This window comes from Leucoraja erinacea, chromosome 37, assembly GCF_028641065.1.
Source record: "Leucoraja erinacea ecotype New England chromosome 37, Leri_hhj_1, whole genome shotgun sequence".
Taxonomy (NCBI): Eukaryota; Metazoa; Chordata; class Chondrichthyes; order Rajiformes; family Rajidae; genus Leucoraja; species Leucoraja erinaceus.
In genome coordinates this window covers 2,380,830-2,399,252 of record NC_073413.1, presented here as the reverse complement: position 1 = coordinate 2,399,252, position 18,423 = coordinate 2,380,830, and the positions used below count along the sequence as shown (strand labels likewise).

General features: G+C 52.0%; 1 protein-coding gene across 1 annotated transcript in view; it reads right to left on the bottom strand.

Annotated features, from left to right (window-relative positions):
- Positions 1-1,477: 1,477 nt before the first annotated feature.
- The window catches only part of adsl (adenylosuccinate lyase), a 32,929-nt gene continuing 15,983 nt past the window's right edge, over positions 1,478-18,423 (bottom strand). The window contains exons 6-13 of the mRNA XM_055663045.1: positions 17,496-17,542; positions 15,053-15,143; positions 13,342-13,411; positions 11,806-11,953; positions 10,074-10,164; positions 7,688-7,777; positions 7,136-7,312; positions 1,478-3,094 (exon numbers count right to left, since the gene is read on the bottom strand). Coding sequence (XP_055519020.1) covers positions 3,008-3,094; positions 7,136-7,312; positions 7,688-7,777; positions 10,074-10,164; positions 11,806-11,953; positions 13,342-13,411; positions 15,053-15,143; positions 17,496-17,542 — 801 coding nt within the window. The 3' untranslated portion in view covers positions 1,478-3,007. The remainder of the gene's footprint in view (positions 3,095-7,135; positions 7,313-7,687; positions 7,778-10,073; positions 10,165-11,805; positions 11,954-13,341; positions 13,412-15,052; positions 15,144-17,495; positions 17,543-18,423) is intronic.

The window sequence follows — 18,423 nt, the reverse complement described above, 5'->3', positions numbered from 1 at the left end:
TTTCCATGGTTCACATACCTGACTCCCAATATTGCAGAGTTTAACTGCCCCTTAATACGCCATTTCACTGTCATAGACATTGGCCCACCCATTACACTCTCCTACCTTCTCTGCAACCTAGTTTTCTCTCTCAGTTGTGATGAAAGGACTTTAACATGAAACATTAACTATTTCTCTTCCTACAGATTATGCCTGACCTTACTAAGTTTTTCTGTTTTATTTCAGATTGCTGACATCTGCATTCTTTATTGTATTTATTTCTATACTACTTGTGTCTGCTGCGGTGAAGATTGATGCAAGATACTTTCTATTCATCTACCATCTCCTTGTTTTTGATTATTAATTCCCTAAGATCCAGCACAGCGGTAGAATTATTGTCTTACAGCGCCAGAGACCCATGTTCGATTCTGACTACGGGTGCTGTCTGTATGGAGTTTGTACGTTTTCCTCGTGACCTGCGCGGGTTTTCTTTGGGTGCTCCGGTTTCCTCCCACACTCCAAAGATGTACAAGTTTATAGGTTAATTAGCTTCCGTGAATTTTTAATTTGTCCCTAGTGTGTTGAATAGCGTTAATGAACAGGGTGATTACTGATCGCTGATGGGCCGAAGGGCCTATTTCTGCGCTGTATCTCTTAAGTCTAAAGTGAAGTCTAAAGTCTATTCGATGGCAACCTCGCCTAGTCTGTCTGTCCTTTTTTTGTTATTTTTACTGTGTTTAAAAAGTTTGTTCATGTTCTCTGGTTTGTTTTAGGTGGGGGGTGGGCGGGGGAAACCTTTTTTCAATCTCTTACCTTGCTGGAGATACGATTGTTTTCCGTGTCGTATCTCCGGTCGCTCTGTGGCCTAAAATCGTGGAGCTGGAGGCCTTGCTCGGGACTGACTTTGAGCCCCACCATGGGGACGTGGACCTACCATCGGAGCCGATTCCTTGCCTGGAATCAACGCTGCAACCGCAGCCTGCGGATTCCAACATCAAGGAGCTCGCAGTCTCGGGAGAGCTCCAACACCGCATGATGTTCGACTAGCCCCGACCCGGGGTAGATCGCCCCACGCGGGGGAGTTGAGATTCCCCCCCCCCCACCCCCGATGCAGGAGCTTGATCGCCCCGACCCGCCACCGGCTTCGGGAGTAAGATCCTCCCGTCAACGGAAGGTTGGAGGCCCCTGACCGCTGGAGGACAAAGAACGGAGAGATTGAACTTTTTTTCGCCTTCCATCACAGTAAGGAATGCAGAGGAGTCCCTGAGGTAGATGTTCATGTTAAAATGTATTTTGTGTGTTCCATTGCTTTTTATTAGTATGACTGTACAGCAAATCAAATTCCTCATATGTTGCAAAACATACTTGGCTAATAAAGTATGATTATGATTCCATAGATGGAGAACGCTGGATTTTTGTAGGCAAAATGAAGAAGGTTTTATTCAATCTTTTGCTCTTCACAGTAGTTATTCAAATGAGGATTAAACACTCAAAGCTGTTCTGTATACAAAATTCCAAGAGGCCTTTATTTAAAAGAGACAGAATCTCTCAGCTGTACAGAACTACCCTGAGCACCAGCATGGGCAGTGATCTCCCAACTGGAATAAATTGATACAAGGGCATGAAGTGCAGCCAGACTACAACTCCCACAGAGATCATGCTGCAGGCTGGAACCCTCACTGTTAGTCTGACTGGAGTCACCTGTGGTTTTGAGCGGTGCTTGGTGGTGGGGTTTGGAGAAGACGCCTCTTCAATCACATTTCCACGCCAGCTGGGAGACAGCCACATGAACTGCGGCTGACATGAGGCTTTCTATCCAGAGTAACACTGCAGCTTCAGCGGCCCTGACCAACACTTCCAATCATCAACACCCTGCCATGGATAGATACAGGTCCTCCCAGGTTACAACAGGGCTCCATTCCCGACAATTGTACATAACTCAAGTTTCCACCATTAAGAAAAAAGACAAAGTGCATGTCAGACAGAATTCTCTAACTTCAAGTAACCCTTGCTTTCCCTCTCGCTGTCTCTCCCCCACCCCAGTTCACTGTCCTCCAGGTTAATTTTACTGTTTGTATGCCTCGTTGTCACCTTCCCCATAACCAACAAGGAACCATTTCACATTTCTTTGATCAACGTCTGCTTTGATCTGTCATTTTCACACCTTACCCTTCCATATCTCTAGACTCCCTCTCCCTTAATTCTTAGACTGACGAAAGGTCTCGACCTGAAACGTCACCCATTCTCTCCAGGGGTGCCGCCTGTCCTGCTGAGTGACTCCAGCATTGTGTCTTATCTTCAGTGTAAACCAGAATCTCCAGATCCTACACATCTCTGGAGAACATGGATAGATGATAGAAACATAGAAATTAGGTGTAGGAGTAGGCCATTCGGCCCTTCGAGCCTGCACCGCCATTCAATATGATCATGGTTGATCATCCAACTCAGTATCCCGTACTTGCCTTCTCTCCATACCCCCTGATCCCCTTAGCCACAAGGGCCACATCTAACTCCCTCTTAAATATAGCCAAATATAGCCAAATGATGCTTCAGCTTGAGATGCTTTTACACTCTCCCAACCTGAAACATCACCTATCCATGTTCTCCAGAGATGCTGCCTGGCTCACTGAGTAACTCCAGCACTTTGCTCCATTTTCTTTTGGTAAACCAGCACCTGCAGTTCCTTGTTTCTAATATATTAAAAAAACGTCGGCCTATTAAGGCCATTGTGTAGTTAAAACTGGGGAGGTTTAACTCAGTTAGATTTCTCTGCAAGATACAATGGTGTTACTGGGAACTGAGTTCTCACACAGCAGAATCTTTCTGTAATCCACCTTGCACTTGTTCCTATGTGTGGGATCTCTGTATCGTGAGCTCCCGTAACCTTGGGAGAACCTGTACACATTAACACTCTCTAGTCAAGCAGAACACAAATCAAAAGCATGATTCCCACCCGTGCCTTGCCCCGCAAGTCTTGGATGAACGGCAACACGGAGGTGCGGGGACCACTACTGTTCTTCGCCGTTTCTCACAGCTCCAGCTCCACCTTTCCCTCCATCTGGCTGGCGTACCGGACCAGCATCGGCCGCACCTCTTGCTCCAGGAATCGGACAACCTGCCGGGGCAGAAATCAGCTTCAGTTAATCCCAACGCATTTTATCGGCAGTCTTTGATGTTCACGCAGTCGCTTGGGGTTGTGCACATTGACTGGTTGCTTGCTTCGCGGCCAGGTTCAGCAACTCGAACGCCCGGGAACGAAGGAGATCATAGGGAAGTGATGAACCCGGGTTGGATCCTGACTACCGGTGCTGTCTGTGTGGAGTTTGCGCGTTCTCCCTGTGACAGCGGGTGCTCCAGTTCCCTCCTGAATTCCAAAAACGTGCAGGTCCTAGGTCCGTCACAGAGGCTGACCTCCGCCTCAAAATGACAGGCAATATCATTTAAAAACCCTGGCCACGCTCTCATTTTCTTTCTTTTCTCATTCACTGTTCTTTTTACAATCCATGTTCTCGGGGTATCTAAATCAATATTTCATTAGTTATTTATGTTATGACATCGGATGGAAGCTGCATACCAAATCTCGTTGCGCTTATGTGTAATGACAAGATATTATTATTATTATTATTATTATTTTGCTCCTACCATGAGGAAGGAGGTACAGGCGTCTGAAAACAGTGATCAGCGCAGTGGAGCTGTGGTAGAGTTGCTGCCCTACAGCACCAAAGACCCAGGTTCTATCCTGATTACGGGTGCTATCTGTGTAGATATTGCACATTCTCCGTGACTGCATGGGTTTTCTCCGGGTGCTCCGGTTTCCACTACATTACAAAAATATGCAGGTTCTAGGTTAATTTGCCTCGATAAAATTGTCCCCAGCGCTTATCATATGGGTGATCATAGATCAGTGTGGGCCGAAGGGCCTTTTTCCACACTGTAGCTCTAAACTAAACCATCAGGCTTCTGAAAACTACACGATACTAAACCCAGCATGAACTAACTATCTTTGGTTGCACTAAGGACTGGATTTATTTTTACACTGGTAGAGTGTTTATAGTGAGTCCGAAGAAGGGTCTCGACCCAAAACGTCACCTATTCCTTCGCTCCATAGATGCTGCCTCACCCGCTGAGTTTCTCCAGCATTTTTGTCTACCTTAGTGTTTTACTTTGTGTATTATATATGATGGGATAGAACTTTATTTATCCCAAGAGGGAAGGAGGGAAATGTTCCCGATGTTGGGGGAGTCCAGAACCAGGGGCCACAGTTTAAGAATAAGGAGTAAGCCATTTAGAACGGAGACGAGGAAACACTTTTTCTCACAGAGAGAGTGGTGAGTCTGTGGAATTCTCTGCCTCAGAGGGCGGTGGAGGTTCTCTGGATGCTTTCAAGAGAGAGCTAGATAGGGCCCTTAAAAATAGCGGAGTCAGGGGATATGGGGAGAAGAATGGAGTGGGGGTACTGATTGGGGATGATCAGCCATGATCACATTGAATGGCGGTGCTGGCTCGAAGGGCCAAATGGCCTACTTCTGCACCTATTGTCTATTGATCTGCCAACAATCATATAACACAAAATACATGAAACATGTGATTAAAGTGACGAGTGGAAAAAGGGGGAGGATGGGGGGGGTGGGGGGGGGGGGGGGGGGGGGGGGGGGGGGAAGAGTCAGTCAGTACCCGACGACTAAAGGGGGAGTTGTACAGTTTGATAGCCACAGAGAAGAAGGATCTCCTGTGGCGTTCTGTACTGTGCCGTATATATGAATAATCTATGTGGACTGAGTTTACACGCCTGTTAAGCTACTGCAATTTAATTGTTGCATTGTTGGATTGTATTACAATGAAATACTCTTGACTTGAGGTTCAATTTATGGCAGTGTGCCTCACCTCAGACAAGATTAACCACCAGAATATTACAGGCAGACCAGGGGAGAGGGGCATGATCAGAGTGCCGGACGGAGGAACGGTCTCAAATCTCCCATTAGGACCGCATTGAAACGTACAGAATAGTGAAAGACCTGGAGGTGGAGAGGATGTTTCCACTAGTGAGAGAGTCTAGGACTAGAGGTCACAGCCTCAGAATAAAAGGACGTTCCTTTAGGAAGGAGATGAGGAGAAATGTCTTTAGTCAGAGGATGGTGAATCTGTGGAATTCTTTGCCACAGGAGGCTGTGGAGGTCAAGTCAATGGATATTTTTAAAGCAGAGATACAGTAGATAGGTGTCAGAGGTTATCGGGAGAAGACAGGAGAATGTGGCTAGGATGGAGAGATAGGTTATCCATGATTGAATGGCAGAATAGACTTGATGGGCTGAATGTCCTAATTCTACTCCTATCACGGATGACCTTATGACTCAGTACATAATGAGCGATGCTGATACAATATGCAAGGTTTGCGTTTCGTCAAGAGCTCAAGGACGTTCTATCTGTCGATGGTTCCGCCTATTTGTTTACAAATACAGCAACATTAAGGAGTCTCGACCTCTTGACTGGCCACGGGGATGGCATGATGCTGCTGAAGTCAGCGGCAGGACAGGCAGTGAAGGCGAGGGAGAGAGGGGACAGGGCTCCCCCAGGTACAGCAGTGAAGATGGTAGCTGGGGACATGGAGGAGTCTGGTCTCAGCACCTTGCTCCGTATGTGAAATGTGTGGCGTTCTTGAAATGATATTGCAACCTAGCGTGTCAGAGCGTAGCTGGTGTACACGTGCTCGAGTGGGAGCTGTGGTCCATGTCTGTGTGTCAGTGAGAGTTGTGGCCTGTGTCACACAGCAAGCCCACATGCAAGATGAAGAGTGGTGGGCTGCCTCTGTGTGTCCCCGCAGTGTCACACCCAGAGCCGTGCAAGGGCCACGTGTCACAACCAGGGCCGTATCCAGGTGTTAGAGCGAGAACACGTGCCATGCCCGCCACGTGTTACCGTGTGGCCCCAGTGTGGCAGTGAGAGCAGGGGGCCTTGCCAGTGTGTTACCGCATGGCTTCAGTGTCACAGTGAGAGCCCCAGGCTGTGTTACTGCATGGCCCTTGTGTTACAGTGAGAGGCCCAGGCTGTGTTACTGCATGGCCCCCGTCTTACAGTGAGAGGCCCAGGCTGTGTTACTGCATGGCCCCTGTGTTACAGTGAGAGCCCCAGGCTGTGTTACTGCATGGCCCTTGTGTTACAGTGAGAGGCCCTGGCTGTGTTACTGCATGGCCCCTGTGTTACAGTGAGAGGCCCAGGCTGTGTTACTGCATGGCCCCTGTGTTACAGTGAGAGGCCCAGGCTGTGTTACTGCATGGCCCCTGTGTTACAGTGAGAGGCCCAGGCTGTGTTACTGCATGGCCCCTGTGTTACAGTGAGAGGCCCAGGCTGTGTTACTGCATGGCCCCTGTGTTACAGTGAGAGGCCCAGGCTGTGTTACTGCATGGCCCCTGTGTTACAGTGAGAGGCCCAAGCTGTGTTACTGCATGGCCCCTGTGTTACAGTGAGAGGCCCAGGCTGTGTTATTGCATGGCCCCTGTGTTACAGTGAGAGGCCCAGGCTGTGTTACTGCATGGCCCCTGTGTTACAGTGAGAGGCCCAGGCTGTGTTACTGCATGGCCCCTGTGTTACAGTGAGAGCCCCAGGCTGTGTTATTGCATGGCCCTTGTGTTACAGTGAGAGGCCCAGGCTGTGTTACTGCATGGCCCCTGTGTTACAGTGAGAGGCCCTGGCTGTGTTACTGCATGGCCCCTGTGTTACAGTGAGAGGCCCTGGCTGTGTTACTGCATGGCCCCTGTGTTACAGTGAGAGGCCCTGGCTGTGTTACTGGTTGGCCCTTGTGTTACAGTGAGAGGCCCAGGCTGTGTTACTGCATGGCCCCTGTGTTACAGTGAGAGGCCCTGGCTGTGTTACTGCATGGCCCCTGTGTTACAGTGAGAGCCCCAGGCTGTGTTACAGTGAGAGCCCCAGGCTGTGTTATTGCATGGCCCTTGTGTTACAGTGAGAGGCCCAGGCTGTGTTACTGCATGGCCCCTGTGTTACAGTGAGAGGCCCAGGCTGTGTTACTGCATGGCCCTTGTGTTACAGTGAGAGGCCCTGGCTGTGTTACTGGTTGGCCCTTGTGTTACAGTGAGAGGCCCAGGCTGTGTTATTCGGACAGTGAGCGTTTACAGTGCGGATTGCTGCTGCCTGCCCTCACCTGCTGTGGGGCGCAGCCGATGAAGGAGCTGGGGCGGAGCAGCAGCTGCAGCTGCCCGTGGATGGGGCTGAAGTAGGGGTCGCTGCGTATCCTGCTCATCAGGTCGTTGTCGCCTCCCTCCTGCTTGACCACGGCCGCCGCCTGCTGGGAGAGGACGCGGATCCGCTCGTGGCAATCCTGCGGTGGGGAGAGAGAGAGAGAGCGGAATCAGTGACCCACCAGGGTGGTGACCCCGCCACAGGGAAAACAAACCGCACGCACCACCACCCCCTGCATCCCCACAACCCAGTGCTGTGTTTGCAGAATGAATCATGGCCACTCATCTCTCATTCACAGGAAACGCACACAAGCCCAAAAGGGTGTAGGAAGGACCCTACCCCAACCCGCCTCACCACTGACCCCATGACCCCTGCCACCACCTAAGATCCTCGCCCTCTGACCTTCCTCACCCTCTGACCCCCACCAACACTGATCGGTCCCCGCGACCTCTGACCCCCCCCACCACCACTGACCGGTCCCCGCGACCTCCGACCCCCCGCCACCACCACTGACCTGCCGGTTGCCCCCGGCCTTCACCATGGCCATGATGATGTTCTCGGTCGCCATGAAGGGCAGCTCCTGAAGGATGTGACGTTCAATCACCTGAAACAGAGGATTAAACGGTGAAGGGAGGCCAGTGGGGGGGGGAATGAACACTGAGGAGCTGACGATGAGCACGGGGCTGAGAATGACGACTCTAGGATCACGGGCAAAAGGAGGAGAAGATAGACAGAAGGTGAAGGGCAGGAGGTTACATCTTACTCGTTACTCTCAGCCGTTCCAGAGATGCACAGCCTTGAACGTGGATCCTGTTGATAAGCTCAGGCAGGCCACCCGCAGCCTACTAAACAGGATGTTCAAGAAGGAACTGCAGATGCTGGAAGATCGAAGGTACACAAAATTGCTGGAGAAACTCAGCGGGTGCAGCAGCATCTATGGAGCGAAGGAAATAGGCAACGTTTCGGGCCGAAACGTCGCCTATTTCCTTCGCTCCATAGATGCTGCTGCACCCGCTGAGTTTCTCCAGCAATTTTGTGAGCCTACTAACAGGACACTAGTTCTCCTATGAACTACCCTACAAACTCCAACTACACTGGCAGAACTACAAACATGGTGGACACAAAAAGCTGCAGTAGCTCAGGCACCATCTCTGGATAAAAGGAATAGGTGAAGGTCTAGACCTTCCTCCAGACAGAGTCAGGGGGAGACAGAAACGAGAGACATAGAAGTACATAGAACAAATGAATGATCAAGGAAAGGTGGAGCCCACAATGCTCCATTGTTGGCTGTGGAGAAGGTGATAATGAGTGAAACAAACCGTGAAACTCAGCAGGACGACTTGGGTGTGGGGGGGGGGGGGGGGGGGGGGGGGGGGATGGAGAGAGAGAGAGAGAGAGAGAGAGCGAGAGAGCGGATGCAAGGGGTACTTGAAGTTAGAGAAATACTGCTGGCTTGTAAGCTGCCCAAGTGAAATATCGGATGTTGTTCCTCCAATTTTCACCGTAGCTCAGTGTACGTGACAATAAACGGAACTAAATTGAAACTGAAACCAAGCTCCGTTTGGCTTCATTCTGACAATGGAAGAGTCCTGGGACAGAAAGGTCCGTATGGGAATGGGAAGGGAAGTAGAACTACAAACTGCCTCGTGACTTGGGGCTTTGCACTAGGGACTTTTGGTTTTGTCTTTGCACTAGATTGTTCCTTTATAAATTTATTGAACTTTTTTTTTTTAAATTATATTTTCCACTGAGCACTAATTATTTTCTATTGAGTACAGCCTGTTGTGCCGCTGCAAGTAAGAATTTCATTGTTCCGTTTTGACGGTAAAACACTCTTGACACAAGTGAAACATCCCGCCAGCACCCTTTGTGTACACAAGTCACTGCACATCAATTTTATACAAATATCTCATGGTGACGATGGCTCCATTACCACCCACTTCATTTTATTCTTTGCAAATCACAAGATGCCTGATTTACTTCTAAGAAATATTTAGGGTAAAAAATGTTATAGTTAACACCTATTAATCGCGGGGAAAGAAACAACATTTTAAATTGTCACATTTCTTCAAGTTCAAGTTCAACTTCGTGAGTTTAATGTCACATTTCCTCAGTTCTGTCTTAAGATTACAATCCATTGCCTTCAAACAAAAGTCCCCCATTTCCTTAAAAAAAATTAAAAGCCTTCCCATTCTTTAGACTAAAGAGATATAGTAAGGAAACAGGCCTTTCAGCCCACCGAGTCCACACCGTACACCAACACTATCCTACACACAAGGGACAATTTATAATTTTTTTACCGAAGCCAATTAACATACAAACTTGTACGACTTTGGGATGTGGGAGGAAACCGGAGAAAACCCACGCAGTTACGGGGATAACGTGTACATTTATGGTCAGGATCGAACCCGGGTCTCTGGCACGGTAAGGCAGCAACTCTAGTAAGGAAGCAGTTCCATTCTGCTGCCCCTTTGACCCTTATTCCAATCTCCCAAACTCTTTCCCAGGTGCCTGGGATTCAATCCTTTGGGGCTCTGGATTTTAAGGTATTATAGCTTTGTCAACTTATTTGGCTTCAGTAAAAATTGTAAATTGCCCCAAGAGTGCAGGGTAGTTTGAGCTGATTGCTGGTCTTGGTGTGGACTCGGTGGGCTGAAGGGCCTGTTTCCACACTCTATCTCTAAACAAACTAGCAAGGTTAGGTTCAACGATCTCTACTGTCCAAGGAGCTGAAGACAGTTTACTGGACTGGAAGCCATGAGCAGCACCAGTTACACGTGCAGCGTGGAAAGGCAGGCTCACGTTACGTTACTCCGGCCTGTCAGCTCTGGCTGCAGACTCAATCCCACCACGTTATACAGACGTCAGCCCACGGCCCAGCTCCCTCACTGCCAGCCTACCTTTCGGTAAACGACCAGCCCCTCCGTGATGTTCTGCAGTGTGCTCAGGATCACGTCTGCCGTGAGGAACGCCTCGGGCAGACAGATGCGCCTGAAGGGAGGGAGAGAGAGAGAGAGAGAGAGAGAGAGAGAGATGGGGGAGGTGTCGGCCAGAGGATGGGGGACGAGGTGTCTCAGCGGGCGGTGAGGTGTCAGACGGAGGGTAGGTAGGGGAGGGAGGAACTGAGAGACGGGACACACACACACGAGTTATCTCGCAGGCAGTGAGGTGTTGGCGATGGGGGGGAGGGTAAGGATGGGGGGGGAGGGTAAGGATGGGGGGGAGGGTAAGGATGGGGGGGAGGGTAAGGATGGGGGGGGGGTAAGGATGGGGAGGGGGGTAAGGATGGGGGGGGAGGGTAAGGACGGGGGGGGGGGGGGGGTAAGGATGGGGGGGGAGGGTAAGGATGGGCGGGAGGGTAAGGAGGATGGGGGGGGGAGGGTAAGGATGGGGGGGAGGGGGGGGGGGGGGGGGGGGTAAGGACGGGGGGAAAGGATGGGGGGGGGAGGGGGTAAGGATGGGGGGGGGGGTAAGGATGGGGGGGAGGGGAAGGATGGGGGGGGGTAAGGATGGGGGGGGGGTAAGGATGGGGGGGGGGTAAGGATGGGGGGGGTAAGGATGGGGGGGGTAAGGATGGGGGGGAGGGTAAGGATGGGGGGGAGGGTAAGGATGGGGGGGGGTAAGGATGGGGGGGAGGGTAAGGATGGGGGGTAAGGATGGGGGGGGAGGGGAAGGTTGGGGGGGGGTAGGGGGGGGTTGGGGGGGGGGGGGGGAAGGATGGGGGGGGGTAAGGATGGGGGGGGTAAGGGGGGGGGGGTAAGGATGGGGGGGGGGGGGGGTGGGAGGGGGTAAGGATGGGGGGGAGGGTAAGGATGGGGGGGGGGGGGTTAAGGATGGGGGGGGTTAAGGATGGGGGGGGGTAAGGATGGGGGGGGGTAAGGATGGGGGGGGGAGGGTAAGGATGGGGGGGAGGGTAAGGATGGGGGGGGGGGGGGGGGGGTAAGGATGGGGGGGGAGGGTAAGGATGGGGGGGGGGGGAGGGTAAGGATGGGGGGGGAGGGTAAGGATGGGGGGGGTAAGGATGGGGGGGGGGGAGGGTAAGGATGGGGGGGGTAGGAGGGTAAGGATGGGGGGGGAGGGTAAGGATGGGGGGGAGGGTAAGGATGGGGGGGGGAGGGGATAAGGATGGGGGGGAGGGTAAGGATGGGGGGGGTAAGGATGGATGGGGGAGGGTAAGGATGGGGGGGAGGGAGGGTAAGGATGGGGGGGAGGGGTAAGGATGGGGGGGGGAGGGGGTAAGGATGGGGGGGGGGTAGGGTAAGGATGGGGGGGGGGAGGGTAAGGATGGGGGGGGGGGAGAGGGTAGGATGGGGGGGGAGGGTAAGGATGGGGGGGGGGGGGGGGGTAAGGATGGGGGGGGAGGGAGGGGGGGGGGAGGGTAAGGATGGGGGGGGAGGGTAAGGATGGATGGGGGGAGGGGAGGGTAAGGATGGGGGGGGGGGAAGGGGGGGAGGGTAAGGATGGGGGGGAGGGGAGGGTAAGGATGGGGGGGGGGGGAGGGTAAGGATGGGGGGGGGTAAGGATGGGGGGGAGGGGGGGGGGGGAACGGTGGGCGGTGAGGTGTTGGCCAGAGGCGCTAGTGTTGTGAGGGGGTTTCCCCGAGGGGGGGTGGGGGTGGGTTGCGACGCCGACCTGTTGGCGCTGTCGTCCAGCGTGCGCTCGAACCACTGCACGGCTGCGGTCTGCAGCGGGTCCAGGACCAGCATCATGAGGTGGCGGGCCAGGCTGCAGCAGCGCTCGCTGCGCATCGGGTTCCTCTTGTAGGGCATGGCGCTGGAGCCTGCAGACAGTGGCACAGGTGAACGGGATGGCCCCCCACCCCCAATCCATGCAGGATGCCCCTCAACCCACGCCCCCTTGCCCGCACGGGATGCCCATTGCCCGTCCCCACTACGTGCACGATATCCTCATACCAGGGGGCACCCACCAGAATCCCCTCAAGTCCACGCAGAACAGGGACAACACTCGCCCTCCAGCCACCCCCCCCCCCAATACGCATGGAACGAATGCATTTCGTTGTCTCTGTACTGTACACTGACAATGACAATTAAAATTGAATCTGAACACCCTTCACGGCCCACACACACCACCCCCCCCCCCCCCCCCCAGCCACAACAACCTTCACCCTGCACCCAAACCAGGGACACCCTCGCCCTCTGCCTGCCCCTCCATCAACCTCCACCCACTGTTGAGTGGTGGGTGCCTGGAACACGTTGACAGGGGTGGTGGTGGAGGCAGGTGCGATGGTGGTGTTTGAAGGGGCTTTTAGATGGGCACGTGGACGTGCGGGGGAATGGAGTGACGTGGATGTTCAAGAAGGAACTGAAGATGCTGGAGAATAGAAGGCAGACAAATTACCTTCGTTCCATAGATGCTGCCGCACCCGCTGAGTTTCTCCAGCAATTATGTCTACCTTGGAGTGATGTGGAACACGTGCGGGCATTTGATGCAGCCACATGAGAACACCTCACGCAGGGAACTACACGCCAGCATTTTAAATTGAGCCGACTGGTGGAAAGCCATCCATTCGCCCACAGTAGGGCGAGCTGGGCACGCACCTCCAGGGTCAGGAACAATTGCTCCCCAGCTGTTATCAATGTACCTTTCATTGGTCAGAGATAGACACAAAGTGCTGGAGCAACTCAGCGGGTCAGTAGGTATCCCTGTAACAAAATGGATGGGTGACGTTTCGGGTCAGGATCCTTCTTCAGACCCAACCTGACACATCACCCATCCTTTTTCTCCAGAGATGCTGCCTAACACGCTGAGTTACTCCAGCACGTTGTATCCATCTTCGGTATAAACCAGCCTCTGTGGTTTTTTGTTTCTTCCGTAAGCTAGGGTGCAGTCCCCATCTCCCAACCCACCTCATTACAGCGCTTACACTTTTTTATCTCTGCGCTTTCTCTGTGGTTGGAACACTGGAACACTATACTCTGCACTCTATGGCATTTTTCTCTTTGCACTATTCTGTAGTACGTGTGAATGGCTAGCTGTCCAGTGTGAGTGGAATGGGTCGCACACGACCAACTGTTACCCACTGTACCGTACAGGTGGCAATGATAAACCAATGGCCCCCAGCCTCCACCCAGTGGAGGACGAGCCTGGCCCCCCCCCCCCCCCACCCATACAGGGGAGCTGCTCCCCTCCGCCCACTGCCTTGCTCACCGATCTGTTCTTTCTCAAAGGGCTCCTCCATCTCCTTCAGATTTGCCAGCAGGCGGATATCAGTGCAGATCTGTAAAGATGCAGGGGGTTACCGGGCACTCCGCACTCGATCAAACACCTCCCCGTGGTCCCACTGACACTCCTCCACCCCCCCCCCCCTCCCTGGTCTAGAACAGATGAACATCGGTAGTGGGGGAAACTGCTAGAGTCAGTTATTAAAGATGGGATAGCAGCACATTTGGAAAGTGGTGAAAATCATTGGACAAAGTCAGCATGGATTTACGAAAGGTAAATCATGTCTGACGAATCTTATAGAATTTTTCGAGGATGTAAACTAGTAGCGTGGATAGGGGAGAGAACCAGTGGATGTGGTGTATCTGGACTTCCAGAAGGCTTTCGACAAGGTCCCACATAAGAGATTAGTATACAAACTTAAAGCACATGGCATTGGGGGTTCAGTATTGATGTGGATAGAGAACTGGCTGGCAAACAGGAAGCAAAGAGTAGGAGTTAACGGGTCCTTTTCACAATGGCAGGCAGTGACTAGTGGGGTACCGCAAGGCTCAGTACTGGGACCCCAGCTATTTACAACATATATTAATGATCTGGATGAGGGAATTGAAGGCAATATCTCCAAGTTTGCGGATGAAACTAAGCTGGGGGCAGTGTTAGGTGTGAGGAGGATGCTAGGAGACTGCAAGGTGACTTGGATAGGCTGGGTGAGTGGGCAAATGTTTGGCAGATGCAGTTTAATGTGGATAAATGTGAGGTTATCCATTTTGGTGGCAAAAACGGGAAAGCAGATTATTATCTAAACGGTGGCCGATTGGGAAAGGGGGAGATGCAGCGAGACCTGGGTGTCATGGTACACCAGTCATTGAAGGTAGGCATGCAGGTGCAGCAGGCGGTAAAGAAAGCGAATGGCATGTTGGCTTTCATAGCAAGAGGATTTAAGTATAGGAGCAGGGAGGTTCTACTGCAGTTGTATAGGGTCTTGGTGAGACCACACCTGGAGTATTGCGTGCAGTTTTGGTCTCCAAATCTGAGGAAGGACATTATTGCCATAGAGGGAGTGCAGAGAAGGTTCACCAGACTGATTCCTGGGATGTCAGGACTGTCTTATGAAGAAAGACTGGATAGACTTGGTTTATACTCTCTAGAATTTAGGAGATTGAGAGGGGATCTTATAGAAACTTACAAAATTCTTAAGGGGGTGGACTGGCTAGATGCAGGAAGATTGTTCCCGATGTTGGGGAAGTCCAGGACAAGGGGTCACAGCTTAAGGATAAGGGGGAAATCCTTTAAAACCGAGATGAGGAGAACTTTTTTCACACCGAGAGTGGTGAATCTCTGGAACTCTCTGCCACAGAGGGTAGTTGAGGCCAGTTCATTGGCTATATTTAAGAGGGAGTTAGATGTGGCCCTTGTGGCTAAGGGGATCAGGGGGTATGGAGAGAAGGCAGGTACGGGATACTGAGTTGGATGATCAGCCATGATCATATTAAATGTCGGTGCAGGCTCGAAGGGCCGAATGGCCTACTCCTGCACCTAATTTCTATGAACCTCCCCGTGGCCCAACACACATATTCCCCACAATTACACGCTTCCCTCCCTTCCAGGCAGGCACACCCTTGCTCCTGTCCTCCCCCACCCACCCTGACACAGCATCCAACCCCCTCCCCAGTACACACTGACTGGACACTCCTCTCACCTTGTGCACTGAGGCTCCAAGGCTGGAGAGTACGGCCACAGAGTCGATGTCCACCTTGCGACTGTACGTCTGTCCCGTCACCATGTAGGTCCTGCGGGTACAAAACGGCAACGCTGATTCTTTCCCACCCCCCCCCTCTCACGGTTTGTGCAAACCCGACGTTGGCAGACCGGTCTGGAGCCGGCCGGAGCGAGGAGGGTTCCTGCTGCTCTCTGACCCCACCAGAGAGGGGGGCGGGATGAGAAAGGCCCAAAGGGAGCAGCCATGGGGGAGTGGGAGAGGCAGGAGGAGGGGAGAACGAGGATGGAGATACGGATCGGTGACGGGATGGAGGAGGGAGAGAGGACGGGCCAGTGGTGCGGGCACAGAGCACATACACACACACATACACACACACACACACACACATACATACACACACACAGTTTAATCCACGCTGGTGTGAGGTGTCGGGAGGTTGAATGTACGAGGAAAGTTGACAGTTAACGACAAGACAGTGGCGCCGTTGGTTTTGCATACTGCTGGCTACTGCCGGTGATTCGCGAGTAGCCTCACGAGTGGCCCAGCCACAAAAGCTCAATCACAATTCCAAGGTAGACAAAAATGCTGGAGAAACTCAGCGGGTGAGGCAGCATCTATGGAGTGAAGGAATAGGTGACGTTTCCAGTCTCTGAGAGCTAGATAGGGCTCTTAAAGATAGTGGAGTCAGGGGATATGGGGAGAAGTGGGGTACTGATTGGAGATGATCAGCCATGATCCCATTGAATGGCGGTGCTAGCTCGAAGGGTCGAATGGCCTACTCCTGCACCTATTGTCTATTGTCCTTTGCTCCATAGATGCTGCCTCACCCGCTTAGTTTCTCCAACATTTTTGTCTACCTTCGAATTTTCAAGCATCCGCAGTTCCTTCTTAAAATAAACAACCCCAAGGTCAGACGCACTAATCAGCCTTATTTGCACACGGGTTATGATTAGTGCGATTGTGGGTAAAAGAAGCTTCTGGAATACACGAGACACGTGTCGGCTGTCCTTGGCTTTCTGTGGTGGGATTCAGCAGATTCTACCACTGGTGACCCCGTTGCCACATGCAACCTTCCACTCACTCGCGGAGATGACGATAAAAGTGACACGGTGGCAGTCGACCGCGTAAACCTGTGGCGCCTGCACGCCCGCGTTGGTTTTGCACACAGCCCGTTACTGCAGGCGAGTCGCCAGCTGCAACCGGCTGCATGCAACACCAACGTGTGGGTGGGAAGGCGCCACAAGAAGTTTAACATCATTGATGAGCAGAGGGCTCTTGCGGCCCAAGTCCATCGCTTCCCGACATTGGCAACGCAAGTAGACAAAGCGGTAAAGAAGGCGTATGGCACGCTCGTCTTCATTTGTTGGCGCACTGAGTATAAGAGTCAGGAAGTCATGATGCAGATTTAGAAGGGTCTCAACCCGAAACGTCGCCTACTCCTTCTCTCCATAGATGCTGCCTCACCCGCTAAGTATCCCCAGCATTTTTTGTGTACAGTTCTGGTCGCCTCATTGCTGACAATATGTGGAGGCTTTGAAGAAGGTGCAGAGGATGCTGCCTGGATTGGAGGGTGTTACCTATAAGGCAGGCACGTGCCGTGAGTAATTACTCAGGGTAGGCAGTCAGTCGGCTTAAAAAAAAAATCTTAAACCGCCCATGCGCAGATTGTTCTCCTCTCCGTAAACATAAAGAATAAAAATAAAGAAAGTAACAATTCAATTTGCCCAAGGCTTCTAAATCTCCTTCATTCTGAATTACTGAATGGGTGGGGTGGGTGGAGGGTGACGGCAGGTGGAGAGATGGTGGGGAAAACGGGAGCACACCGGGACAAGTTGAATCAGTTGTGATCTTATTGAATGACAATAATGAATGAATGAATAAGTTTATACTAATACTAGTTCAAGGGACCAATTGGGGGGGGAGTGTCCCTTTCACAACGTGTGGTGAGTCTGGCCAGGGGTAAAGTTGCGAGGAGGGCAGGAGCGTTGAGAAGGAAGGGGTCGGTAGAAGCAAAGTCAGTCGCAGATCAGAGTTTTGTTTATCTATTGTCACGAGTACAGTGAAAAGCTTTCGTTGGGTGCTAACCAGTCAGCGGAAAGACAAAACACGATTACAATTGAGCCATTTTCAGTGTATAGATACATAATAAGGGAACAACGTTTAATGAAAGGTAAAGCCAGTGAAGTCCAATCAAAGATAATCCGAGGGTATCACAGTTAAAGTAAGAAATGTTGTTGTAGGAGCAGTTTTAAAAGCGTGGAGCGATTGTAATGTGTGATTGCGTCTGTGGCTAGCACGCAAATATTTGCCTGGGTTGGACGCTACCAGGGAGTGTCGGGCTGAGGACAGAGACCTGCCAGTGTGAACGGGAGCACTGACCGCCGGTGGTGGACATGCCGTGTGGTGACGGCTGATAACTCACTGTTGAAATCCGGCCATCTCTGTCACCAGGCGATCGAGCTCCTCGACCTGAAAGAGGGGGAGCCGGGGGGGGGGGGGGGGGGGGGGGAGGAGAGAGCGTTAGAAGCAGAATGGGTCACTGAACACCGATCTCCCGTAGTGCCGCAGGCAGACGCAGTGGCCAGGACTGCCTGTCACGGTATCACACCGTGTAACTCAACAACACTGTATTAGTAACTCAGCAACACTGGGCAGAGCTGGGAGGGCTGGAGGAGTCAGAGGAACACTGGGAAGCTCAGGGAGTAGCAGCACTGACACACACACCGACCGAGCAGCTGGCTGGGCCGAATGCCCTGTGTCCACTCTGCATAGTTTCAGCATTCGGAAGATTTGCAATGTAAAAAAACTACAGAAAATGGGGAAGATTTAGGAAAGATGCAGATATATATTTTATAGAAAAGCAAAGACATGCACCTTATACACTGCCTTTGCACAAACAGGACTTCACAACTAATACAGTGTTGTTGAGTTACACAGTGTAATACCGTGACAATGTGCACATTAACACGGTACTGAGATGCAGCGAGACCTGGGTGTCATGGTACACCAGTCATTGAAGGTAGGCATGCAGGTGCAGCAGGCAGTAGTAAGAAAGCGAAACGAATGGTATGTTAGCTTTCATTGCAAAAGGATTTGAGTATAGGAGCAGAGAGGTTCTACTGCAGTTGTACAGGGTCTTGGTGAGACCACACCTGGAATATTGCGTACAGTTTTGGACTACAGACCCCGACCAACATGCCCCGACCACACCTGGAGTATTGCGTACAGCTTAAGGATAAAGGGGATTAAAACCGAGATGAGAAGAACTTTTTTCACGCAGAGAGTGGTGAATCTCTGGAACTCTCTGCCACAGAGGGTAGTTGAGGCCACTTCATTGGCTATATTTAAGA